The sequence below is a fragment of the Emys orbicularis genome, chromosome 4 (genome assembly GCF_028017835.1).
Source record: "Emys orbicularis isolate rEmyOrb1 chromosome 4, rEmyOrb1.hap1, whole genome shotgun sequence".
Taxonomy (NCBI): domain Eukaryota; kingdom Metazoa; phylum Chordata; order Testudines; family Emydidae; genus Emys; species Emys orbicularis.
The window spans coordinates 29,278,341-29,304,982 of NC_088686.1; the positions used below are offsets into that span (position 1 = coordinate 29,278,341).

The following is a 26,642-nucleotide window of genomic DNA, read 5'->3' on the forward strand; positions in this document are numbered from 1 at the left end:
ATGCAGCACAAACCCAACTACTCCCCCCCCCACACACACACCCAATTCTCTGGGATGATCACTTCACCCCTCCCCGCCACCGCGTGGCTAACAGCGGGGAACATTTCTATTCAGCCAAGCAGGAACGGGCACCTCTGAATGTCCCCTTAATAAAATCACCCCATTTCAACCAGGTGACCGTGAATGATATCACTCTCCTGAGGATAACAAAGAGAGATAAGGAATGGATGTTGTCTGCATGCCAGCAAACACCGGGACCATACGCTGCCATGCTTTGTTATGCAATGATTCCAGACTACGTGCTACTGGCCTGGCGTGGTAAAGTGTCCTACCATGGCGGACGGGATAAGGCAGCCCTCCCCAGAAACCTTTTGCAAAGGCTTTGGGAGTACATGAAGGAGAGCTTTCTGGAGATGTCCCTGGAGGATTTCTGCTCCATCTCCATACACGTTAACAGACTTTTCCAGTAGCTGTACTGGCCGCGATTGCCAGGGCAAATTAATCATTAAACACGCTTGCTTTTAAACCATGTGTAATATTTACAAAGGTACACTCACCAGAGGTCCCTTGTGTGCCCTCAGGGTCTGGGAGCACGCCTTGGGTGAGTTTGGGGGTTACTGGTTCCAGGTCCAGGGTGATAAACATATCCTGGCTGTTGGGGAAACCGGTTTCTCCGCTTCTTTGCTGTGAGCTATCTTCATTGTCTTCATCATCATCATCTTCCGCGTACCCCGAACCCGCTTCCCTGTTGCGTGATTCTCCATTGATGGAGTCAAAGCACACGGTTGGGGTAGTGGTGGCTGCACCCCCTAGAATGGCATGCAGCTCCGCGTAGAAGCGGCATGTTTGCGGCTCTGCCCCAGACCTTCCGTTTGCCTCTCTGGCTTTGTGGTAGGCTTGCCTTAGCTCCTTAATTTTCACGCGGCACTGCTGTGCATCCCTGTTATGGCCTCTGTCCTTCATGGCCTTTGAGACTTTTTTTCTAATATTTTGCCATTTCGTTTACTGCTACGGAGTTCAGCTAGCACTGATTCGTCTCCCCATATGGCGAGCAGATCCCGTACCTCCCGTTCGGTCCATGCTGGAGCTCTTTTGCGATCCTGGGACTCCATCATGGTTACCTGTGCTGATGAGCTCTGCGTGGTCACCTGTGCTCTCCACGCTGGGCAAACAGGAAATGAAATTCAAAAGTTTGCGGGGCTTTTCCTGTCTACCTGGTCAGTGTATCTGAGTTGAGAGCGCTGTCCAGAGCGGTCACAATGAAGCACTGTGGGATAGCTCCCGGAGGCCAATAACATCGAATTCCGTCCACACTACCCCAAATCCGACCCGCAAAGGCCGATTTTAGCGCTAATCCCCTCGTTGGAGGTGGAGTAAAGAAACCGGTTTAAAGGGCCCTTTAAGTCGGAAAAAAGGGCTTTGTCATGTGGACGTGTCCAGGCTTAATTCGATTTAACGCTGCTAAAGTCGACCTAAACTTGTAGTGTAGACCAGGCCTAAGTCTCTGCCCTGAAGAGTCTTCTATCTGAGGTGACTAATCCTACTCCCATTGGAATCAATGGCCAAGCTTCAGGAAGTGCGGGATTGTGCTACATGTGCTGTATTTTTGTGCAGTTTTTGGTCTAGTTGCCACAATTCCTGACAGAGGTGGCTGCATTTCAGTGGTGGTGTAGGTATGTGATTTGTAAAGAGTTTTCAGATAAAAGTCACTAAATATATTATTTCTTAAGAGTTTTGCAGTTTATGTTACTGAAGAGATGAAAGGATCTTCTTAAATCTCATTGGAAATACAGAATAAGATTAGCAGTGATGTTTTGACCGAAAGATCTTTGGGAACAATCCACATTATAAATAGAAAATGTGTAATTCCTTTGTGAATTAGACTTTAGGATTTTAAACTAACTGCAATTTGAAGGCTGTCAGAAATGCTTGCTGAGCATCTGGCTTCTGAAAAAGTTCTTTAATTTACAAAAGGAATTAGATCATGAAAAGGCTGCGGGGTGCTGTTAATTCTGCCATACCAAGCACATGAAGTCTTAGGAACGTTATGGGCAAGTGGAGTGTTTTCTCTGGATTACTTACCATTTTTTTTTCTCCCCGGCTGCAACAAAGCAAAATGCTCTTTGACAACAGCCAATGTCTGCTGTTGATGACGCTAGGTTTGCTGAAACTGTCAAAGTAAACATATTGAACTGAACGAGAGCATTGCCAGAACACTTCATGATGATGGTGAGATTTCCAGAAACTGGGGATACGACTAAAGGATGGGTATTTTGTTGCTTTGCCTTTACAGATACGAAAAACTTCTTTCAAGTGTCTTCTGTGACTTGGTGTGTCCTTATTTTCCACAGTGCAGATTCATAGACTTTAAGGTCAGAAGGGACCATCATGATCATCTTGTCTGACCTCCTGCACATTGCAGGCCACAGAACCTCACCCACCCACTCCTGTAATAGACCCCTAACCTCTGGCTGAGTTACTGAAGTCCTCAAATTATGGTTTAAAGACTTAAAGTTACAGAGAATCCACCATTTACGCTAGTTTAAACCTGCAAGTGACCCATGCCCAATGTTGCAGAGGAAGGCAAAAATTCCCCAAGGTCTCCTCTGTCAATCTGACTCAGGGAAAAATTCCTTCCCAACCCCAACTATGGCGATCAGTTAGACCCTCAGCATGTGGGCAAGACCCACCAGCTAGTCACCTGGGAAAGAATTCTCTGTAGTAACCCTTCCCATCTAGTGTCCCATCACTGGCCGTTGGAGATATTCACTGCTATCAGTTGCAGATTGGCTATATGCCACTGTAAGCAGTCTCATCGTACCATCCCCTCCATAAACTTAGCAAGATCAGTCTTGAAGTGAGTTAAACGTTTTGCCCCCCACTGCTCCCCTTGGTATGTGCCCGGTTTTGGGAACAGCTGGTTACTCACAACCCCCGTAATGAAGGAGTTGTGGATGCTCCGCACATTGCAGGTTTTGGTCCTTCTGGTGTTGGAAGTTATAAAAGAAGTTTTTGGTTCAAAGTGGGTTATTGCTTTAGAAACTAATATCTTTCTCAGACCCATGGGTAGCATTGAATAATATTTTTTGGCTGCATGGGAGGAAGACTATTTACAAAAAGGCCCAGTTCCAAATTGCCAGAAGTTGTGCTTAATCAAACAGTAGTATGCAGTCCAACCAAAGAAGTAAAGAAGTGTCTCCTTAGGGATGAATGAGCAAGTGACGCCCAAACGGAAGGTAATTTCTGCAGCTGGGACTGACTCTGGAGGAGTGAGCAGATTTGGCCGTGTGCCTCACAGTGCACACATCATGAGACACTTATGTGGGTGGAGGAGATGGTTCCCTTCGGAGGGCTTTGCAGGAAAAGGAGAGCTGCTATATATGAAGTTGCCATGTCATTTTAAATATATTCAGTATACTTGGAAGTATAATGGCACCAAGGAAAACTTTACAGCATAAGCAACCGAATACTGTCATTGACCTGGACTGTAATCTTCTTTATCCCAAGGTAAAGCAGGAGTAACAGCACTGATGTCTATTAGAGTGACACTGGCGTAAGAGATCAGAATCTGGCCCTTGGCCTATCCAATACTTACATAGGGCCTAGCCCAGAAGTCTATATGGCTAGAGTCTGGTCTCTGTTACACTGATGTAAATCTGAAATAACTCTCTTGACTCCAACATACTGGTGTAATGAGATCAGAATCTGGCCCTCAGTTTTAACTCAGTCCTTACTTGGGCAAAACTTCCATAGATGCTAATAAGAGTTTTGACTGAGAAGCGGAGGAAGAACTTCAGAATAGAGCCCACAGTAGATATAAACATATTATATTTATAAGTTTGCGGACAATACCAAGCTGGGAGTGGTTGCAAGTGCTTTGGAGGACAGCATTAAAATTCAAAATGATCTGGACAAACTGGAGAAATGGTCTGAAGTAAATAGGATGAAATTCAATAAGGGCAAATGGAAAGCACTCCACTTAGGAAGGAACAATCAGTTGCACACATACAGAATGGGAAATGACTGCCTAGGAAGAAGTAATGTGGAAAGGGATCTGGGGGTCATAGTGGATCACAAGCTAAATATGAGTCAGCAGTGTAACACTGTTGCAGAAAAAGCAGACATCATTCTGGGATGTATTAACAGGAGTGTTGTAAATAAGACACAAGAAGTAATTCTTCTGCTCTACTCTGCACTGATTAGGTCTCAACTGGAGTATTGTGTTCAGTTCTGGGCGCCACATTTCAGGAAAGATGTGGACAAATTGGAGAAAGTCCAGAGAAGAGCAACAAAAATGATTAAAGGTCTAGAAAACATGACCTGTGAGGGAAGATTGAAAAAATTGGGTTTGTTTAGTCTGGAGAAGAGAAGACTGAGACATGGTAACAGTTTTCAAGTACATAAAAGGCTCTTACAACAAGGAGGGAGAAAAATTGTTCTTCTTAATCTCTGAGGATAGGACAAGAAGCAATGGGCTTAAATTGCAGCGAGGGCTGTTTAGATTGGGCATTAGGAAAAACTTCCTAACTGTCTGGGTACTTAAGCACCTGGAATGAATTGCCTAGAGAGGTCATTGGAGATTTTTAAGGGCAGGTTAGACAAACACTTCTCTCGGATGGTCTAGATAATACTTAGTTCTGCCTTGAGTGCAGGGGACTGGACTAGATGACCTCTTGAGGTCCCTTCCAGTCCTACGATTCTGTGATTCTATAAGAAGCCTTCTCGTGCTACAGTAATACAAATAGTGAAGAAGAAGAAGCATCCCTGTTTTGTAAAGTTCCACATATTTCCTTCAAAAATAATGATGATTTACCAAGTCCTGCTTTTAAAAGATTATCCAGCACTATCCAGATAACACTGCTTCCTTTCCTCACAGTGCAATCCTCCTCTGGAAGTGAAAGATTTGTTTCTTGATATTCAAGATGGGAAAATCTTGATGGCTTTGCTGGAGGTCCTGTCGGGGCAAAATCTGGTATGTATACAAGGATGAAAAACCTGTACGTAGTATGGAATTATCCTTGTGTGGGTACATGTGTGAACGTGTAATAGGCCAGATTCTCCCACGCACAGCAGAGTGGGGGAGAGGGTCACATCAGTGAGCCCAGTACAGTTCCCTTATCTGTGGGTTGGCCTCCTGTGGTCTAACTTACCCCCACTGTCATGTGGTCCTTACGGGACCTTACACTGGTGAGGGACCAGCGTAAACTCCTTTACCTCACAGGAGTTTTGTCAAGTTTTTATTAATGTTTGTTCAGTGCCTTGAGATCTTCTTCAAATGGAGGGTACTGTGGAAGGGGCAAAGTATTTTTGGTAGAGCTGTATTTTTTATTTATAAATTATAGTTTTATTTTTTGGTAGATTTCACTAAACCAAAAGATCTGTGGCTTAATGCATGTGATTTATTTTCTGAAGTAGCCCTTGGTTTCAGTCCTGATACCTTGGTTCAGATTAGTTCAATCCCTCTGGTATGTGGAGCTATGTGTTTCCAGATTTTGACCTTGCTGGCATTTATTACCTTGAAAAACTGTGTACAAAGTTCCCAGTGCCTGGAAAATAGAAACATCTGCTATAGACATGAGCAATCAATTACAGATGATAATCCTCTGCCCATTTTAACTGCTTGGTAGGTCTTTTTGTTCATACTTGCTAAGTACCAGATTTGCCCCTCTTATGTGGATGTAATCCTGCTTTGTAGTAAGAGTAGAAATTGGCCCCACGATCCACTCCACATTACAGATGTAATTGTGTTCTCATAATCAGCTGGTGAAACTCCCATCTGAATTGGGTACAGAAAGCATGAGAGTTGTCTGCACACTGCAGTTTTTGTGCGTCACCAATTTTGTGTGTCCACACCTATCATCCTGTCTAACTGGGTATGTATTAGTGCGGCCTGGGGAAATCTGTGCTGCTCTCTCACACTGACTCAGCAGGGGATAGAGGTCCTCAGGGCATGCACACAGAATGGCGTGAGCAACCTGTGTAGCAATGCATCCTGGGACGTCCTACTGCACAGGTAGCCTGGAGGAAAGAGAATTGGCCAAACTGGTTACACAGGCAGAAGTCTAGCCACATAACAAAAAACAGTACACCAAACTGGAGTTACAAGGCCATGGGGCAGCTAGCGGCTTGTCTTCACACTTCACTGCTAAGAAAGGTGCGTTTTTTACCTTGTGGTAACTGATGTGCTTGAGCTATCCTGAGGTAAAAATACAATGAAGACAAGGCATTTAGTTTTATCATGAGATAAATGTGCCAAGGTCAACCCCTGGCTGTTTACCTCATGGTAAAACTACAGTGCTGGTCTTCATGTGTTTTACCTTGGGCTAGCTCATGCTCATTAGTTACCTTGAGGTAAAAAGTAGGGGTTTTTTTAGCAGTGAAAACAAACCCTAGATCTCGGGCAAGGGTGAAATGCTGTTAGTTGCGATGATTATTAACTAAGTCTTGACCATATCATGTGCGGACAAAACCTGTTTAGAACCGGTCATGCCACTAACTAATTATAAACTTGATTAAATATATAGTGTAGACCAGTTTTTCTCAACATTTTTTGATACCGGGGACTGGCTTACTGCCTTCCTAACAGGGCCAGCTCTAGGGTTTTTGCCGCCCCAAGCAGCAAAAAAAAAAAAAAAAGCCGCGATCGTGATCTGCGGCGCTGCCGCCGCTTCAGAATTCGGCGGCTGGTCCTTCGCTCCGAGAAGGAGTGAGGGACCTGCTGCCAAATTGCCGCTGGACGTGCTGCCCCTCTCCGTTGGCTGCCCCAAGCACCTGCTTGCTGGGCTGGTGCCTGGAGCCGGCCCTGCTTCCTAAACTGTGTCAGGGAGATAGCAGGGACTGGCACTAGTCCACTAACCGGTCATGGAGAAACACTGGTGCAGACAAAGCCTAAATGATTAACTCACTAAGCTATGCACTGGCCCTTTTTCATGACTGTTTCTATCACTTTGCTAGCCACTGAAGTGAAGACAGTGGGGATGAGGGGGAGGGTTGGGGGTGGTGTTTGTTTTTTACACATGCACAATGTCTTAGAGATTCTTAGATTCTGAGACCAGAAGGAACCATTGTGATCAGCTGTGTGCTTTTTTTCTTCATGTTAAACAAATCACTTAAATAATCCAAAGTGTTCATCACTAGTCTGCATTTTAAAACAATACATATTTCTGTTTTCTAGCTGCATGAATATAAGTCCTCAACCCATCGTATTTTTCGGTTGAACAACATAGCTAAAGCACTGAAGTTTTTGGAGGATAGTAATGTAAGTATTTCCAAAGCTCGGTCTCAATTTCGTACTTTCCTCAGTATCTGTTGCAAATATAATTGCACCTAATTTTCTACGCAGCATGCCCATAAGAGGAGTGCACTGATCGAAAAAAGTTGTGCCTTGTTTAACAGCAAGGCTAAAATACCACACAAAATGTAGAAGAACACCTACAGAGTCTAAAAAACAAGGATTATGTTTTCATTTTATAATGTAAAAGTTCAACAGGATTAAAGGATCAGGAGACCAATATTAAAAGAAAATAACTAGAAATTCAAGTAATCTTTACTGAATTGATTCTAAGTGCCTTGATTTCAGTTACTTTGAAGGTAATAATTGACTTCTTTCTTTTTTCCTTTGATTAAAAGTATTTTAAGTATCATAAATTCTGCATTTCTCTACTAAATTGCAGCAGCAGCTGATCATGAGTCCAAGGCAGGAGAAAATTAAATCTGGAAAAATTAGATAATAAATAAATATATAACTTTTGCAAGCAAAACAGTATAAGAGCGCACTTTCTTCTCGTGCCACTTTTACACTAGTGCAATGTCACTGATTTAAGTGGAGCTACTAATTTACACCATTGGCCCAGTATTTTAAAATGAAATAATCCATATTGATTTTTTCCTCCAGAGTTTTTTTACGTTCAGGTGTTATGGATGTTTTATGAAAATATTCTCTACTGCTTATAAGATACAACATGGCAGAGAGATATTGGAAGTGATGGTGGAAACATCCAAGTCCCATGCTATACTTTCTCTGTCATGATTCCTGTATATCACATATCCCAACTCTTTTTAATAGGTAAATTAACCCTATAATAGTGAGACTCCCTTTAAAGTGTCTCATAGTGAGATGGAAGGGTGGCAGCATTCTCATCATACTGCAGCCCTTTCTTTCTTCAACTCAGCTAAATCTGCAGCTCCTCAAATGCCGCACCTATTGGCCATTGTACAGCTCCACCCCTGTGCTAGCTGTCTAGCACAACTAAAGCTGCTAACTTTATGCTGGAAGCCAGCTGCTACTTGTCTACGATCCTACCACCAACCTAACTCTCCTTGCTGTTCTGTGCTTCTGCCTTCCCAGATACTGTGTCTCTTCTGTTCCACTCCACTGCTGCCTAGGAGCCATTTTCCTAGACCTCCCACTCCTGAATATTGGGCCAAATTTTGCTGTCATCTATGCTGGTGTAACCCCATTGATTTCAAAAATATATTCTACTCCAGATTTAGAGCAGTGTAACTGACACCATAACCAGGTTCTGTATATTTAAAAACAACACATTAGTAGCATTTGCAATGGGTTTCATTTAAAAAAAAAAATTAAACAGAAATTGCCTTGTTACACTGTCTCCCGTGTTACTCTCTTCCAGTGGCTATATGCACAGAGTAGTAGGCATGAGATGAGACAAATTAATATGGAGTTATGTGGCCTCCTATTAAGTGGTGGAACACAGAGGATTACCCCATAGTGTTAAAGAGCTCTTGACAATCCATGTGTATACAAGAAGAGTGAGATAATAGAAGCCTGTACAGCAGGTTTCTTAAAACAAATACCGTTTTTAAACAGTAAATTCAGTGCCCTAATTCTTCTGTGTTTAATGTACGTAATGCAGACCACAGAATGTGACTAGATTAAGAAAGGGAAAGGCCAAATCATGCAGTCCTTAGTCCTTATTAAGGCAAAATCCTATTTCTTTAGTGCGATTTGTTGCCCATGAGTATTTTGCCTCAGTAAGGACTGCTGGATCTGCAGACCATCTCCTCCACTTCCATGAATGGAGAGGATCTGGGCTGTGAGAGAAAACACTGCTTCTACAGTATACTCTTTTGTCACTGACCCCATGGCAGCTCCTCGGTGGCCTCTCTGCAGGGTTAAGCTTTGCGGATACAGAGAGGGCTGACTGGGGGGAGATGACCCATCTTTGTGAAGTCATCCCCTCCAGCTTTGCAATAAATACACAAGTAAGCCCATCCTAGCTGACAATTCAGTCACAAAGCCAGTCAACACCCAGGGGCAGACTGAAAACACCTCTCTTCCCATGTTGCTCCACCCATTGATAGCACTAAATTCTACATATGCTGCTGTCATCACAGTCTACACTCACCCTGTTGCTAAGGGCCCTTCTATGTCATAGTCTGTAACCCACTTACAGATTCTAAAGGCAGAACAGAGTGGGTAGAGCTTTCCCAAGGCACAATCAGCCTTTTAACTGAGTGCCAATTTGACAGTCAAATCTATGTTGATTGTTTCCATAAGAGCGTAGGCGGCTAAAACCTTACAACTGAATGTCATCTGTACAGGGATGGGTTGACAAAGGTAAGCAGCAGTGATAGACAACAGCTGATATTGGAAGCAGTCCAACAGTAACCTCCAGCTGAGAGCTCCCACCTTAGACAGACTGGCATTTAAAAAATGCAATAGGCTAAAAAATTGTCCCATGCCATCTATTTTGTAAGAAAATTTGAATCTTGAAGTATGACAGCTAGAGAAGTCCTCTTACTGGGATAGCAAACTATTCTGTAAAACACAGGTTGCAATGCTATTTTAATCTTATTTCAGTTTAAACCAAACTGGGAGTGAAGGGTGGTGATGAAAATGTTGGCAAAATGCCTTGGCTATATGGAGCTATAAGTTTATTTATTAAACCACAAATGGGGTGGAACCTGTCACAGTCTGCAGTTCTGTAGGGTAGTGGGATAAAGTGATTCACATGAATGACATTTCTGAGTGATAAATACAGACTATATACTGGGCTTTAACTCAGTTGGAGGTTCATTTGCAATATTGACAACTTCCTTGCTTCCTGCTCTGCTACTTTGCCAACAACAAGGCAGCATTGTCTAAATGAATAATATCGTGGTGTTGTTATGTGAAGGAAACCACAATGTGGGAACTTTGGGATCTGCTAGGATTAGGCAAACCCAGCAATTATTCTAATTGATCTTGTCAGAGATCAGCGATAAACTCTTTAAGAAGCCATAAGGTAAAGTGTGGGGAAGGGAGATGCATGTTAAAAAGAAAAGTGAAGTCTTGGGAAGCTTTATTTTCCTTTGCACAGAAAGTGATTTCAGATCACATTACCCTTCCCTTGAGTTTGTACTGTATTTAATCCAAACTGTCTGAATTTTGAAGTGGTCTCATTTCTCACTATAAGTATAGAAAGTGTAATGAGGTATGCAGACCCTTTGAGGCTTACAAGTGGAATCCTTCTGAGCCAGAACAAGCCTGTTCCAAGTTTGTATTGAAGAAATACCAGTATGAGAGGGAAGGAGATGCTGACACTGATGGGGAGGAAGTATAGTCTCAGGGAAGTGGTACTGGGTTTATACTTGCTCTGCTGACCTTGGCTAAAGGGACTGAGGCTGGAAATGAGCAGCGTGGGCTAGGACTTACCCATCTCCTTCATGGTGAGAGACAAGGTTGACTCTTGGTAGTTCCAAGCTCTCATCTCTCTCTGAGATCCATGAAAACAGGGTGGGGCTGGGACTTGTAGTCCCTCCGAGCAGCCATATGTATAACCCTAATTCCTGGTAAAGCTTGCTGGGAAATAGGGAGTGTATAAAAACAGCATCTTCCCTGCAGATGAGAGAAAGCTGGTAGCCCAAGTGGTCTTTAAAGAAAAGAGTAGGCCAGTAAATATATATTCCTTATGATGTCTAACTTTTGCAGTCATTTTCTTTGTAATGACTTTAGGACAGACACCTCTGAAGAGTGTCCAGAACAGCTCTGGAGACTGTGTGCAGTTTTTGATGCCTTTATGGACTGTTTTTTACCAAAAAAAAAAGTTACCCAGTCAAGGACAATTTTTTGTTAGCTCATTCCAAGAACTGACTCTTTCTTGGGATGTAGAAGGGTTCTGTGACTGTCCTATGTCTGGGTTTGAATTGATGCATTTTCTACATTTAAACTGTGTTTCTTATGTAATCCGTATATACAGATCCCCTTAAGCTTATAACCTACTTTTCTATAGGTAAAACTGGTTAGCATTGATGCAGCAGAAATAGTGGATGGAAACTCTTCTCTGGTACTTGGACTAATATGGAATATAATCCTGTTTTTTCAGGTAAAACCATTTATATGCTGTAATCACAAGAGAACTATGTCTATAAAATCATTCAGTTCCAGCAGAATACAGGTCTGTCTCATCTTACGCGGGGGTTCCGTTCCGCGGTAAGCGCGTAAAGCGAAAACCGCGTATAGCCAAAACCCCACTGAGTTCAATGGAGTGCGAAATCGCCCGCACTACAGGTATAGTATTAAAACTGTTGTTTTTCTCTTTTTGTTTTTTTTGTTTTTGCCGACCGCGTAAAGTTGAAATCGCGCATGTTAAATGCGCGTAAGATGCGACAGACCTGTACTGACCTATATCCATAAAGACAGAAATAAAGCACAGAGGGATTGATCGTCCTCTAACTTACATCAGTTTTATACCTAGTATCTCAACCCTGATCTAGAGGTATCACCTGTAGTAGTGATCTACAAGTCTAGGAGCCTGACTTCATCTTCCAAGATGCACCATGGTCTCTCCCCTGTGGCTGAGCATTGTGGGATGCATTGCAGCAGCTCAGCTACAGAGAGGAACTGGTGCATCAAAGAAGATGTAGCCTAACCAGGGGGCAGGGCCCAGAGGGGAGAATGGGGGTTGAGGGACCTAGAACTACAAGTACAGTGAAGCAACACAGTTGCTAAGGACTTGTCTACACTATGGGGGCTACAATGGCATACCTCGTCACTGTAGGAACTGCACCTCTCTGAGTGACAGTAACTAGGTCAACGTCAACATTCTTCCATTGACCTAGCTGTGTCTATACCAGGGGTTAGATCAACACAGCTGCAGTACTTAGCATTGTGATTCACACCCGAGTGACGTAGCTTTGTTGATCTAAATTTTTAGTGTAGACCAGGCCTAAGGCAGATGGTAAAGTTAATGTTGACCCAAAATGAAACACTTTGTTCTGCTTGAGTGATTTTTCTGTGTAGTGCATTTCAGGTTGTGCATGTGCTCCAAGCACCCAGAACTGGACATTTTCCCCTAGCAGTATTCATCTGGTCTACACATGCATCCCCACTCTCCTCCTGCTCTACAATGTAGGGACAAAGGGGGCTGCTGGAGTACTGCCATCTTAGTTCCTTCTCACCTCTTGTGATCTGAGATGGAGTTTGTGTCCATGCTGACTTCTTCAGGTTCTCTCTGTAAATAGTTTCTTAAAAAAAAGTCTGTTTAGTTTGCTCTTTAATATAGTTACTTAGGATAGTTTTAGGGGGTTGGTTCCCGAGTTTGGAACCCCCCAGCCAGGATGTATCTCTCCCCCACACCCCCAATCCAAAGAGAACCAGCTTGCAGGGCAGTATGCCAAAGATCCCTGGCTTTAAAACTACGATATGTACCACAAGCCCTTCCAAGTCACAAACCATCACAACACCTGTCTCTACTGCCTGGAGGAAGCGCATATCCCATCCAGGTACAGTACCTCCAGGTTGTTCCCAAGTAGGACTAAACTCTAAAGATTCCTCCTGGAGGTGAGAACAGCCTCTGACCATACAGATTGCCTGTATATTGACCTGAAGAAGGTAGGAGAGGCCCCACTTCTTCAGTCCTGGGTGGTTCCAAGACTTCCACCCCTCTTTTGGCTCAGACAGACTCTGGAGAGCAGAGCCAGGACAGACAAATGGGAGGGAAAAACATAGGGGCCTCCCCAACAGCAAGAGGGAAGGATCCCCTTCCAAGCCATCTGAGAAGAGGCAGAAGTCCACATTCCAAACCAAGTAATTGGAGCTTCATGCTCCAGAGCGGGACGGTCTGGTACTGGGAAGGACCGTACTGGGATTTCTTTGAAGGGAAGACTTCAGCTCCTTCCAGTACCAGGGTTGGAACTTGGGCACCAAAATCTACAAAATCAGCGCTGCTGGTGCCATCTGCCTCAATGACTTGGGTTACAGAAATGACTTCATCGACTTTGGCTTGTTTCTTGGCTCCAGATGATCTCTTGGTATTCCTGGAACCAGAATCCCCTCAGCTTTCCAGAGCCCAGCACCAAGTACTGGGACTTCAGCTGGTACTGAGTTCCCTATGGTATCTCTCTTCACCCCCGACCTTGAGTAGCAGTTGAGCCAGACTTGCACTGGTACCATCAACTAGCTGAGGCAGGTTGTGGCCGCCTCCTCCAGTACCCAGAGCTCCACTGGATCTGCAGTCCAAATCCTCGAGTTGGAAAGGACTATGACTGATGCCCATCTCCAGAATATGCCCTGAAGGGTTCCTAGAGGTTGTCAGACAATATGTCAGGAATCTTCAGCATATTTCACCTTTTAACTGAGAATTAGGGAAGGATTTACTGCACCAACCCAGTCATGCTTCATCTGAGGGCATGGTGTTTGGATGGAAGTTGGAGTTAGAAAAGCCTATTTGGCTGACGTCCGGGCAATCCTGAGCAGTAGTAGGAAGGACTCTACCAGAAATGTTATGAAGCAAAGTGGAAAATATTTGTGTTTTGGTATGACCAATGAGGAGTTTCCCCTTATAGGCTAAGAGTCTGAATTTATTGGATTACCTGCTGTCCTTAAAATCCATGGTGCTGTCTATTAGTTCCCCCAGAATACACCTGCCAACCATCATCACCTTTCATCCACCGGTAGTTACCTATTCTGTTTTTTCTCACCCCGTCATTTTCCACTTCTTGAAGAGTATGATTTAGGCCTTCCCTCTAGTGGCTAAACCTGTACCAGCCTGGAACTTTAACTTTGTTTTATCATCCCTGACTAAATTGCCATTCAAGCCTCTAGATTCATGTCTGCTACATCTCTCTATGAAGATAGCATTTTCAGTTGCTATCACATTGGCCAGAAGAGCTAGGGAATATGGAGCGCTTCTGGCAGACCCCCCTCCCAATACAGTTTTTCTCAAGGATGAGGTATCCATGAGACTGCATCCAAAGTTCTTTCTGAAGGTGGTGGTGGACTTTCATCATAACCAAAGTATCCACCTACTGGTGTTTTACTCTAAACCTCACTTTATCAGGGAAGAAGTGGTGTGACTCTCAACGGACATGCCTAGAACTCTTGCCTTTTACCTCCAAAGGACAAAATCATTTCAAAAGTCTCCTAGGCTCTCTGTATCATTGGTGGAACAAATGAAAAGAGGCCATTTTCTCCCTGAGGCTGTCATAATGGATCTCAGGATGCATCCTACTCTGCTATGAGATGAACAATATCCCCCCTCAAAAGCAATGTGAGAGCACATTTGACAAGAGCTCAGGCAGCATGGGTAGTTTACCTTAGAGATGTCCCTACTACTGACATCTACAGAGCAGCAGCTTGGAGTTCTGGTCACACCTTTGCTAGACAATATGCACTGGTGGAAGCAGCAGTTTCTGATACTACTTTGGGCAGGGCAGTTCAGTCTGCAATCTGTTGTGTCATAAGATTTCAGGCACCCACCTCCTTGAAAGAGACACTCTTTGTGCACTGCACATAGGAACAATCACTTGAAAGTTACTCACCTTGCAGCAGCTTGAGTTCTTTGACATTTGCAGTGCACTACCCACCCTCTTTCTCCACTGCCTGGTCAACCTCAACCTGGAACTGGTGGTAGAGAGGGAACTAAGATGGCAGCGGTCTGTCAGCCCCCTTTATCTCCTTGGTGTGGAGTGTGGGGAGACCATGCGTGGCCCAGATGAACACTGCTAGAGGAAAAATTTCTGGCTCTGGATGCATGGAGCACATGCACAACCTGAAGTGCACTATTATGCATATGGACAGCACATCTCGAAGAACTCGTTATTAAAAGGCGAAGTAACCCATCCCCTCTGGTTAGCATTTCATTTAGATTTTCTCAACAGGAAATTCTACCAAAATCTATCCTTTGATTTCAATTAAAACCCATTTCCCCATGGGACAATTTTTTTGTTCTAAAATTTTCAACCAGTGCAAACTAATATCTATATCCTTGCCAGATCTGAGCTTTGTATAATCTTGAAAGCTTGTCTCTCGGGCCAACAGAAGTTGCTCAAATAAAAAATATTACCTCACCCACTTTGTCTCTCTAATACCGACATGGCTATAACAACACTGCATGTATCCTTGCCCATCAGTCTTGACATCTCTGTTGAGACTGCCAACAAGGGTGCTGCTAGTTAGGTCTATTCTGGTTGGTGTAGTTGTTGCTGAATTCTTTAATGCACAGACCTATAATTAGACTGTTAACTGAATTTCAGAGGAAACAAAAGAGTTACTTTTCTTGAAAGCAGGATTTATGGATGATTGAATGTCTGTATCAAATTGAAATACCTTGTGTTTTACCTTTTTCAACACAGATTAAAGAACTGACAGGCAACCTCAATAGGAACTCCTCCTCTTCCAGCCTGTCATCTGGGCCCAGCGGGGCTGACTCAGACACATCTCATCCGAGCACTCCTAATATAGAGAGAAGCATGTCTCTTTCAGTGAAGGATCAGCGAAAAGCAATCCGAGCCCTTTTAACCTGGGTTCAAAGGAAAACCAGAAAGTAAGCCAACCTCCTTTTGGTAGCTTAGAAGAGTCTCCATTTTACCAGCTGTGAATGGGTTTGTTTCTGAGGTTGAAACTAATTTCCCTCTGTAGTCCATGGGAGGAATCTATGACAATAACACATGTTGTAGGATCTTCCTTGTTTTAGTGTGTTCAAGTTTTAGAGTGAGCAATTTATATTTTCACATATTTTGGGTGAGATCCTCAGGTGGTTTAAATTGACTGACTTAAACTGGCAGAATATCAGGTCCTGTATCTTCCTTATTTCACTCAGGGGCGGATTAGGATGTTATGGGGCCCTGGGCCAGAGCAAGTGGGGGTCCCTCCCCACCCCTTCTATCTGCAGTCCCCCTGCATCTCCCCCATGCTCCAGCCAGGAAGCAGGGTTGGGGTGCGGGGACTTGCCCCGCTCTGCCTGCCCGACGCTCCTGCTGCTCCCTGGCAGGAGCACCAGGTGAGCGGAGCAGGGCAAGCCCTGCGTCCTGACTCCGCATCCCCTCAGGAGCACCGGGCGGGGGGATGGAGCGGGGCAAGTCCCCGTGTCCTGACCCCAGTCCCTGGCTGGAGCGGCGGGGAGGGGCGGAGCAGGGCAAGCCCCCAAGTCCTAACCCTGCTCCCCAGCTGGAGCGCTGGAGGGGGCGGAGTGCAAGGGCGCCCATTTTTCAGGGGGCCCTGAATTGGCCGGGGCCCCTGTTGGCCCAGTGGCTAATCCGCCACTGATTTCACAATATTGTGCATTATATGTTAACTGCAATCAGTATGCTTGGCAGTATGCAAGACACAGATGCAGACTCATCCCCTGTCCTGAGGTATTTGCAATCTATTGAGTGTTTTGTGTAAATCAAAAGATTAGATATAAATGAAGGATTTGAATCTGCTAATAATTAATATCAACATATTTTGATTGCATTTAAGATAATTGTTGTTGTTGTTTTCCTCTTTGGGATTGCTCTGTTCATTCTAAAGAATCAGACCTGTCCTTGCATAAGAACTGCCATTTCATGTGTTATGCAACAAGAGGTGGGCTCCAATGGGAACACTGGATGAAAAACTCCCTTAAACTTTGGTGAAACTTGCATCTTAATCTGACCTTTGCATCTCAAGATACTCTGTAATAAAACCAGGTTATGATTTCAAATGAAACATTACTGACAGGGACACTGTCACGTAGTTTAGGCCAAAAATATTAGTTACTGTAAAATTGTTGTAGTGCAGAGGTCTCTTCTGGATTTTTCATATAGTCCCATTGAATCATAAAGAAATGGTAAAGAAAAAGCCAGAGTTTATATGAGGCATATGGGTCAAAATTCACTTACCCAAATTAATATATTAGGGATTGACATGTACAAATCTTTGCTGTTCACAAGAGAACACTTGGGCCCACATTGCAAATGCAAAATTAAAAGGTCATTTCTAAAAATCTTCTCCATTGGACCACATCCATCCCTGGTGAAACTCCAGTGAAGTCAGTGGAATTGAAAAACCAGGGATGAATTTGGCCTGTTGTTTCGTGATCAGCTGCTGCCAATCCAGACAGCAAAGAAAGAACAAGTTAATGAATAAATCCTATTTCTAGAACTATGACGCTGACCAATACGATTGATAACTGTGGAATACCAATAAGGAAACGATAAACAAGGCCATCGTGTTTTCAGTGCCACTCAGAAATACAGTTTGGAAGGAAATCAATGGTTGGGAAATGAATCATTTTATAGCTTCCATAGAAAGAAAATACAAAGTACCAGGATAGTGAAAACTTGGTTGTAGCGTTTTAAACAATGAAACTTTCAAAACTCTCTGTCTTTCATTTTCGTTCTTGTAAAAATGCAAAAGTTGTCAAATGTGGACTTTTTTGTATCCTGTATGGCATAAATTTCTATATTTGATGCCAAGTGTACACAAAATGTGACTCATTTATGATAGGTTTTAACATGCTTATGTGTTGGCCCCTTCCCCATACTATGGCATTAAAACGCTATAGCAAAGTAAAATCAGTAATTACTCAGACATTTGGTTTTGTAAATGTTAAATACAGTTGCTACGTACTTGTGGGTTTTGTTTTTGTTAACTACTTCCTATAAGCAGGTTGGTCTCAGTTGGTAGCCAAACTGTTGGCTCAACTTACAGTGAATCTTTATATTGTATAAAAGCGTTTCCTACTGTCCTAGAGCCAAGAAACTCTCTCCTGTAATGACTATAGCCAGACAACTTTACTTATAGTTCAGGAGCTTTAGATGGTGGCACTGCTTTTGTTGTGGGATGGTGGTTGTTATTTTTAATATATATTTCTACAGTATATATTTGTTGTTGTTGTTGGTTTTTTAATTTAGATATGGTGTTGCAGTTCAAGATTTTGCCAGCAGTTGGCGGAGTGGCCTTGCTTTCTTAGCTATAATAAAAGCAATAGATTCCAACTTGGTAGACATGAAGCAAGCTTTGGAGAAATCAGCTCGGGAAAACTTAGAGGATGCTTTCAGCATAGCACAAGATAATCTTGGTGTTCCTAGACTTCTGGAGCCAGAAGGTAACACATTCACAGCAGCCTTCCTTGGTGCATCTGTCAAATAATTAAAAATGTATGACTCTTTATTTTTATTGCAATAGTTCCCATTAGCATCAGTCAGTATCGGGTCCCCATTGTGCTGGGTACTGTACAAAAGCAGTCTTTGTCCCAAAGTACTTACAATCTAAAAAGACAAAATGAGCAAAGGGTGGGATAAAGGGATCCAGTACATGAGCAAAATGATCAGGTGGATGGTAGGCATATGTCTTGCTAGCTCCAGTTATTTTCTCTCTGTTCCTTTTTTAAAATTGTCCTTGCTTATTCTAAAATTCCTTTTTTTCCTTTTTGCCTATTTTGAATTGTCTTAAATTTAGTTTTAAATTTTCCTTGCCTCACATTTTTTTTCTACTTGAGTAAATGAAACTTCTGCTGTAATACCTGTCCCTACTCTGTCTGATTCAAGCCTAAATTGAAGTTGGGCCTCGATCCTGCAATTGATGGCAAGTGGGCAGATGGCTGCATGCAAGTGGTACCCATTTAGAGCCATAGGATATCCCTGGCTTTCCCACTGGAAACAAATCACTGCCTGTCACTCAACGAAACCACTAACTGGTGAAAGAGCAGCACTGTCAGGCTATGATGGAATATCCTAAGGAGGGTGACCTTGACCTAGGACTTGTTTGAGTTTGGGGAGTGGGGGAAGGGTATTAAGGTGGAGGAGACTGAGGGATCCTCTGGGTTCCATCAGTGATTAAGAGGATTCTGCCTTCTCTCCTCAAAAATAAAATAAAATAAGAAGTCTGGGTTTTCATAAGAATGTTTCTACCTTGAATCATAAAAGTAGGATATGCTTCTGAAGGCCCATTTCTGTGCAAGTCCTCTTTCAGTATTTAAGGGCCAAGTGCTTTGTGTTTTTTCTCCATAGATATAATGGTTGAGTCACCTGATGAACAATCAATTATGACGTATGTGGCACAATTTCTGGAGCATTTCCAAGAGATAGAAGGGGTACGCTTTTCTTTCATAAAGTAGTATTTTCATAATTTGTCATGGCATCCTTGAGGAAGTCAGATATATGTTCTCATTTTTACCTTCATAATTATTACAAACAATTTATTCCAAGTGGTTTAAAAGCCACATCATATTTTAGTGATTCCTGTTGTGTTTGTCTGATCCAATACCTTAGGTTTTAAGTTGGGGCCATGAAACTGCTTTGGAGAAAATAAGACTCAATCCAAACATTAAACCCAAAGCTGTTTTACAAAAGTTAGGATCAATGCAAATAAGTACTACCCCACTCCTCTCTCATCCCTGAATCTTAATAGGTTTTCTCCTTGTGCTAAAATCTACCTCCAGATTTCAGACAATTTGGCAGACTTTGTTGGACTGGTTTCTGTCTTCAAATCTCATGAGATTTGAGCTCAGATTGGTGGTGATGTTCAAAAGACATAGTACCAGATTCAAGACCGCAGAGGTGAAATCATGGTCTCACTGAAGTCAGTGGAAAAAACTTCAATTGACTTAAATGGGGCCAGGATTTCACTACAGTCCTTACCTTTGATAAGGGGCCAGTTTGGGATTTATGGGAAAGAGCTGATAGATAAGCAAACTTCATGTCGGGGATGAAGAGGGCCTTCTGGGGCTCTGGTAGAGGAGTTTCTTGTGGAACAGAGGAAGGGAAATTAAAGGATAGGAGACATTCAAAGAGCTGAAGAGAATGAGAGCGAAGTAGGAACTGGAGAGATCACATTTAAATCTGTATAAGCAGGCAGACATTTCAGGGCTTATCTGAACCTCAGACCTCTTGAGGTTGGTCATCACTAATTTAAATTACACCTTTTTGGTATGAAAAGGCGATTCCAAGGATGTTTGTTCCCCAGGAGAAGCAGGATGATAGTTTTCTTGTTCTTCCTCAAGTAGCAGATAAAAACACAGCTCTTACACATTCAAGTTACTTTGCTACTAGTTTTCTTCAGATTTATGTTTAATAAAGCCTCCAGTTGCATTATTCAAGCTACTTGTGTTTTACAGCATCAATTTTTACGGTTCGTTAATTGTATTTTATGAGTGAGAAAAAAAACTCAAATTTCTTCCTACTTTTCAGATAAGCTGCCGAGCTCAGATTGTAAATAAAAAAATCAGACTAGCAGATCAATATGATCTACAGTAGAGTTAGTGGACTCTTGGGTTTATTTTACTCCAGTTTCTGTATTTAATAAAGCAGGTATCCCCAAAAAGGCCGTATGGAGAGGTGAATTGAATTAATGATTGAGAACTGGGATTAGGGTGACCAGACAGCAAATGTGAAAAATCGGGACAGGGGTGGGGGGTAATAGGAGTCTATGTAAGATAAAGACCCAAAAATCGGGACTGTCCCTTTAAAATCGGTTTCAGAGTAGCAGCCGTGTTAGTCTGTATCCGCAAAAATAACAGGAGTACTTGTGGCACCTTAGAGACTAACAAATTTATTAGAGCATAAGCTTTCGTGGGCTACAACCCACTTCTGGATATGCATCCGAAGAAGTGGGTTGTAGCCCACGAAACCTTATGCTCTAATAAATTTGTTAGTCTCTAAGGTGCCACAAGTACTCCTGTTATTTTTCCTTTAAAATCGGAACATCTGGTCACCCTGATTAGAATCTTCTCATTCTAATCTGGCTGTGTCAGGGACTTGCTGTGTGGCCTTGTACAGTTTAACCTCGTTAATTCAGTTTCCTGACTTACAAAATGGGACAATCATTACTTGACTAGTTCAAAGGATGATGTAAGGGTTGATTAATGACTCTTTCTATAGCAATTTGAAAATGTAAAGTGATATGTAAATTACTGTTTAATGCTATATCATCCTTTACAGGAAGATTTTTCGGATCCTGATAAGAAAATCCCAATTGAAGCCACATATGTCCAAATCAAAGATGCATCTTCAGAACAAGAGGGCAAGATCTTGATATTGAATGAAAATGGAGAACGTACGTACACTGTTAACCATGAAAGGAGCCACTCTCCTCCTACAAAGGTTTGTGTCCGTGATTTGCCTGAGGAACTCCAGTCAGAAATTGCAGATGAAGAACTTAATGACAGATTGAATCAATCACTATCAGATAATTCACAGAGAGTCTCAGAAGAGTCATTGGTTTTGTTGTCTGCAGAAGAACCTCAGAGGCCTACCTCTTTGCAAATTACAGGATCTGTCAGTTTTGAATCCAGTTCCTCTTGGGAAGTTCTTAGTGATAAACTGATTCAGAATGAGAGGAGCATATCTGATGATCAACTGAAACAGAATGATGACCTTTCAGCAACTATTTTGCCTGATCAGAAAAATGCTGTTGACACAGTTGATTCAGAATCATCTTCTAAAGAAGAATTTACTATAAAGATGTCTCCTGAATGCAACAATGAAATTAAGGACTCATTAGTCAACAAAACAGGGGATAGTTGTTCTTTGAGCCCATTATCTCAGACTTCAGATGCACATACAAATGAACCAACAAATCTAGTAGAAAACACTGAACCCATAACTTCAACTTTTCTACAGGAAAATGCTTCCAAAGAAGAGGATATACGTAAATATGTTTTGTGTCTACTAGATGAAGAAATATCTAAAAAACTTCCAGACGGGTATGAACATCCAGAACAATCACCTGTTTTTCAGACAGTACAAGATACCAATTGTTCATCCAAGGATTCTGATCTCAAAGGTCAAATGGAAATATCTTTGTCTTGCAAATCTGAAAATTCAACCTCACCAGTTACAAAAATTCCTGAGAATCTCGATAGTCATAGTGAAGATGGATCTTCAGCTAAAATGTCATCAAATTCTTTGAAAGTTTCTGTAATTCCCCACGATCTTTTCTACTACCCACATTACAATGTTCCCATATCAGCAGTTTTGGAAGCTTTTGCTAAGCCTAGTCCTGCCTCTTATGTTTCAGAAAACAGCAAAAACTGTGGTGAGCTATCAGTGAATTATTTGCATGAAGGGGAGCCATTGGTACTAAACAATGAAGGAGGCATTCTGGACCCAGGTCTGCAAACCAACCTGAGTGTCTCTCCAGCAGAAATGGTTGTTGAGGACATGGAAGAGGAGAAGGTGGATCCTGACAGTTCCACTAAGTCCTCCTCTGAAAAAGTACAGGCTGCCCGAATAGGAAAGAATATGGAACTCAAGGAAGACAGCAGCATATCCACAAACTCTCAAGATTCTACAAATCCAGAAAATCCTGAGGTACTCATCTTGATTTTTAAATTTCAGCCATCTACTAGCTTGTATAAATTGGCCCCAACACCTTAATTTCACTACAAGACTTTTGAATAATTGTATTAAATATGCTATGTCTATTCTCGCAAAACATTGTTTACCACTGCCCTCTGCTGGATGGAATGTCAGAATTGGCTCGTGTGATAATGTTGTTCTCATAACAGCTGCAGGCAATATAATATGAGCCCTAATACTACTACCCAAATGCGACTTTTTCATGGGATACCACTAGCATTTAAAATAACTGTCTAATGTGTCTGTGTAGCTGACATTGTGATCATATTGGCTTATAAACCTTCAGTCATGGGGATGGCTCCTAGGTATTACAGCTGTTGCTGTTAAGGGCCAGCGGCATGCTTGCTATACAAAACATACAAGTGAAGACAATTCCTGCCCTAAAGAGTATAAATCTAAGGGCCTGCACTCACACACTTGAGTAACTTTCCTCACATAAGTAGTCATATTAACTTGAATGGGACTAACCACACAAGTAAAGTTAAGGCTTGTACCAGCTATACTGTTATAATTACACTGGTATAGTTAAAGTGATATACCAGTCTAATTCACTATGTGGACACACTTATTCTGGAATAAGAGTGTCTTTTTTCAGTTTAGCTTAAACCCCTTCCAAAATGACATAAGATAAACTGGAAAGGGGCATTTTTATTCTGTAATAAGCGTGTTCACCTGGGGAGTTACACTGGTATAACTACAGCAGTTTAAATTCACACTTTATCGTATTCTGCTAGAACTTTAATGTGAAGACAGACCCTTATATAGATTATCTGAACTAAAACTACTACAGAGTACAGGCTGTTTGCTTTTATCAGAGATGTGTTAGAAAAATCTGAAGTGATCCTTTCCAGGGGCCATGTTGTGCCATTATTTCTTATACAAAATTCCACTTTGAAAGAAATGAGGAGTTTTATTTAAGAACTGGTAGCATGATGTAGCCCTATGTGCCGAATTCAACCTTTAAGCAACAACTTGCTTACTAAGAAGAACTGTTCTTTTTTACCTTGTTCAGTGAGATCTTTATGCATTAAATGCAATTCCCTGCTATGGAGCGCAGACTAGACATTAGACATCTGAAAGCTGGGTCATGGCAAAGCTGTATTATTTTTGTCATTGTCTAATGGAAAATCTCTTTTTAAAACAGGTCATGGTAGACCAGTTGGAGGATATATCATCAGCAATGTTGAGATCAGAAATAAGCAGTAAAAGGAAGGAAAAAAGGAAAAATGTGATCCAAGCAGAAAACTTTCAGACTTCAGAAACTGGGACTACACAGTTACCTGATAAACAAAAAGAAGAAATCATTGATTATCAGGAGTTTTCCAGGTAATTAATTAACTTTTATGGAGTCTTCAATATGCCTTGATGTGAAACTGTGTTTCAGTAGTATGTTTCTGAACAAATCTCATTTAGCTAGAACATGTTATCCGCACTGGGCTTCTCTATGTTACAGTCACAAACCAATAACAATGTGACGTTGTCATAACACAACTGGATTTGTCTACACGTGCAAAGCCAAACAGATTCCTAAACATGTTTAACACACAACTGTGTTGTACTTATAGTGGAGAGATAACCATGGACACTGTGTCAACTGTACTACTTTAATGGTTGATGTCCCATATTATTTCTATACATATATGATTGAAACATTCAGTTAACTCTCACTCCTGTTTCTTTTGAATATTAGTTTAGTTGCAATATTTGAACAAAAATGGATTTGTGCCATTTTGGTGAAGAGTTTAATCAGAGCTGCAACAAACTCAATAGAAATTCACTTCCAGAATCCCATTAACTCAGTTTCTCCAAGCTTCCTATACATTAACCACCATTCTAATACCTTTCATGATAAAATAAGTTCAAAAAAGAAAACAGAGCACAAATGGTAACAGTTTGGGGATCTAGTCTCACTTCAATCTAATGGGGTTTGTTAGGGTTACCATATTTCCACAAGCAAAAAAGAGGACACTGGGGGGGAGGAGCCCCGCTCTAGCCCCGCCCCTGCCCTGCCCCGCCCCCATCCACTCCCTCCCACTTCCCATCCCCTGACCGCCCCCCTCAGAATCCCCAACCCCCCCCCTCCCTGTCCCCTGACCAGGGCCGGCTTTAAAAAGCCCAGGAATCGGGCTCGCTCCGCAGGGCTTGGGGCCGGGCCGGAGGTGCTCGGCCGGGGTTGGACCAGCGCACTCGGCCGGAACCGGTGCCGGTGCCCCAGGGCCCAAGCCGGGCCCGAGCCGCTGGGGCCAGGGCCGGAGCCGCTGGGGCTGCCGGGCGCTGCTCGGTCCGGGCCGGAGGGAGCCGCTCGGCCAGGGCCGCGCCTCCCCGGAGCTCTCCCGCCCCAGCTTACCTGCTGCTGCCGCCTGCCTGCCCCTGCTTCTTTTCAGACTTCCTGCGAAGATCTGATTTGCAGGAAGCAGGGGAGGGGGAGAAGCACGGGGGTGGAGCGTTCAGGGGAGGGGAGGAGGGGGAAGACAGCTGCGGGGCCGGACGGCGTGGTAAGGCTGCAGGGGATGGGGGGAGCAGAGAAGGGGCTTTGGCTGCCGAATGGCGCTTGGCCGCCGCTTTTCTGTCTATAAATAGCCGACCGGGGGGAAATCCCAGACATTTTTAGATTTTTAGAAATCCCCCCCGGACGGCTATTTATAGACCGAAAAGCCGGACATGTCCGGGGAAATCCAGACATATGGTAGCCCTAGGTTTGTGCACCTTCAACACCTATCAAGATATTGCTTTTCAGAAATTATTCAAAGTGGAATGTTGCTAGTTTTTCATATCATGGCCAGATTTTCCAAAGCAGCTTCTGAAGTTGCACCTGAACATTTTGTATGCATAAAAACATGAATTTGAATGTGTATTTGAAGTTTTGCATATCTTGAAGATGATGTACATAAAACTGCAGGGGCATTTGTTGAGGTCAAAGCCCCTATGAAAATTTGCCTCTGTGAACTTAAAGTTTTATTTTTATTTACTTTTCAGGGTTAGCTACAGCGACTCCAATGTTTACCTCCGAAAAAGGATTCCTAATCCCAGTGAAAAGGTTAGTATGTGGAAAAATTTAGTGTCTCCCATTCATTTCCTCTAATTATCTCCTAAAATCACAGGCCTAATAAGTGGTAGACTACTAATTATAAAAAGTAATTATATGTGATTGCTAAAACACAACCAAATATAAACCTGTTGATTAAATGAAAGTCATAGAATTTCTGGTTTAAGCACTAAGATATTAGGAATAAAGAAAAGCTTTAAAGGAAAATACAAACAATTTTTAATCAAACCTCGGGTTATTAAGTATATCCACAAAGGAATGTCTAATCATGCAATTATACAAACTATTTGGGGACTACATTGTAATTTCAATATTTTTGTAGCAGTCAGTGACTTGACATTTCACTGAGGCTGCCATTCTTTGCATAGTGAGTTTTCTTTAATTCTACAGTGACCCTTTCTGCTTTCAGTAAATAGCAAGGAACATGATGTATGCTCTGTATTTTATGTGCAGTAGCCTCCCAACACCTCATTTATGACCCGTCCTGCAAATTGCTGAGCATTTCACAAGTACCTCACAGGATTGGGTTTATTGCCTCAAACCTGCACTGGTTGTTGCATCATGCCACTTGACTAATGGCTCAGTCCTATGCCACTGAAATTAATAGCACAATAGAACACAGTGGTAGACGTGGTTTGTCTTGTTCTCTCAAGAGGTGTTCATTACCTCACTGGGCCCTAGATTGATGTATGTGGCACAAAGAGGCAATAGGTGATGATGCAGCTGCATTCCACCTCTTTGGGCTGGGACTGTGGCTCTGCCAAACACAAGGTGAAATCCAGACAACCTTGAAGTCAATAGGAATTTTGCATTAATTTCAGTGGAGCCAGGATTTAATGCACACACACACTTCATCCATAAAGCTCAGCTACTCAAATTGTATGCAAGGAACGAGAATGTCACCCACTGTGAATAAAAAATATTGGAAGCAGCAATGTCTGTGGCTGCTTGTGTTTCACTATTGTTGATATCAGACTGAGGTGTTGGATGCAAGGGGAATGTATTAGAAGCCAGATATTATTTTGTTGGAGTAAAATTTAGAAAGATTTTT

General features: G+C 42.5%; 1 protein-coding gene across 1 annotated transcript in view; it reads left to right on the top strand.

The window, feature by feature from the left end:
* Positions 1-26,642, top strand: part of CLMN (calmin) — a 97,825-nt gene that overhangs the window by 69,055 nt on the left and 2,128 nt on the right. Inside the window, exons 3-11 of the mRNA XM_065404244.1 lie at positions 4,877-4,972; positions 7,175-7,258; positions 11,235-11,327; positions 15,577-15,767; positions 18,100-18,293; positions 19,198-19,280; positions 21,127-22,497; positions 23,690-23,871; positions 25,522-25,582. Coding sequence (XP_065260316.1) covers positions 4,877-4,972; positions 7,175-7,258; positions 11,235-11,327; positions 15,577-15,767; positions 18,100-18,293; positions 19,198-19,280; positions 21,127-22,497; positions 23,690-23,871; positions 25,522-25,582 — 2,355 coding nt within the window. The remainder of the gene's footprint in view (positions 1-4,876; positions 4,973-7,174; positions 7,259-11,234; positions 11,328-15,576; positions 15,768-18,099; positions 18,294-19,197; positions 19,281-21,126; positions 22,498-23,689; positions 23,872-25,521; positions 25,583-26,642) is intronic.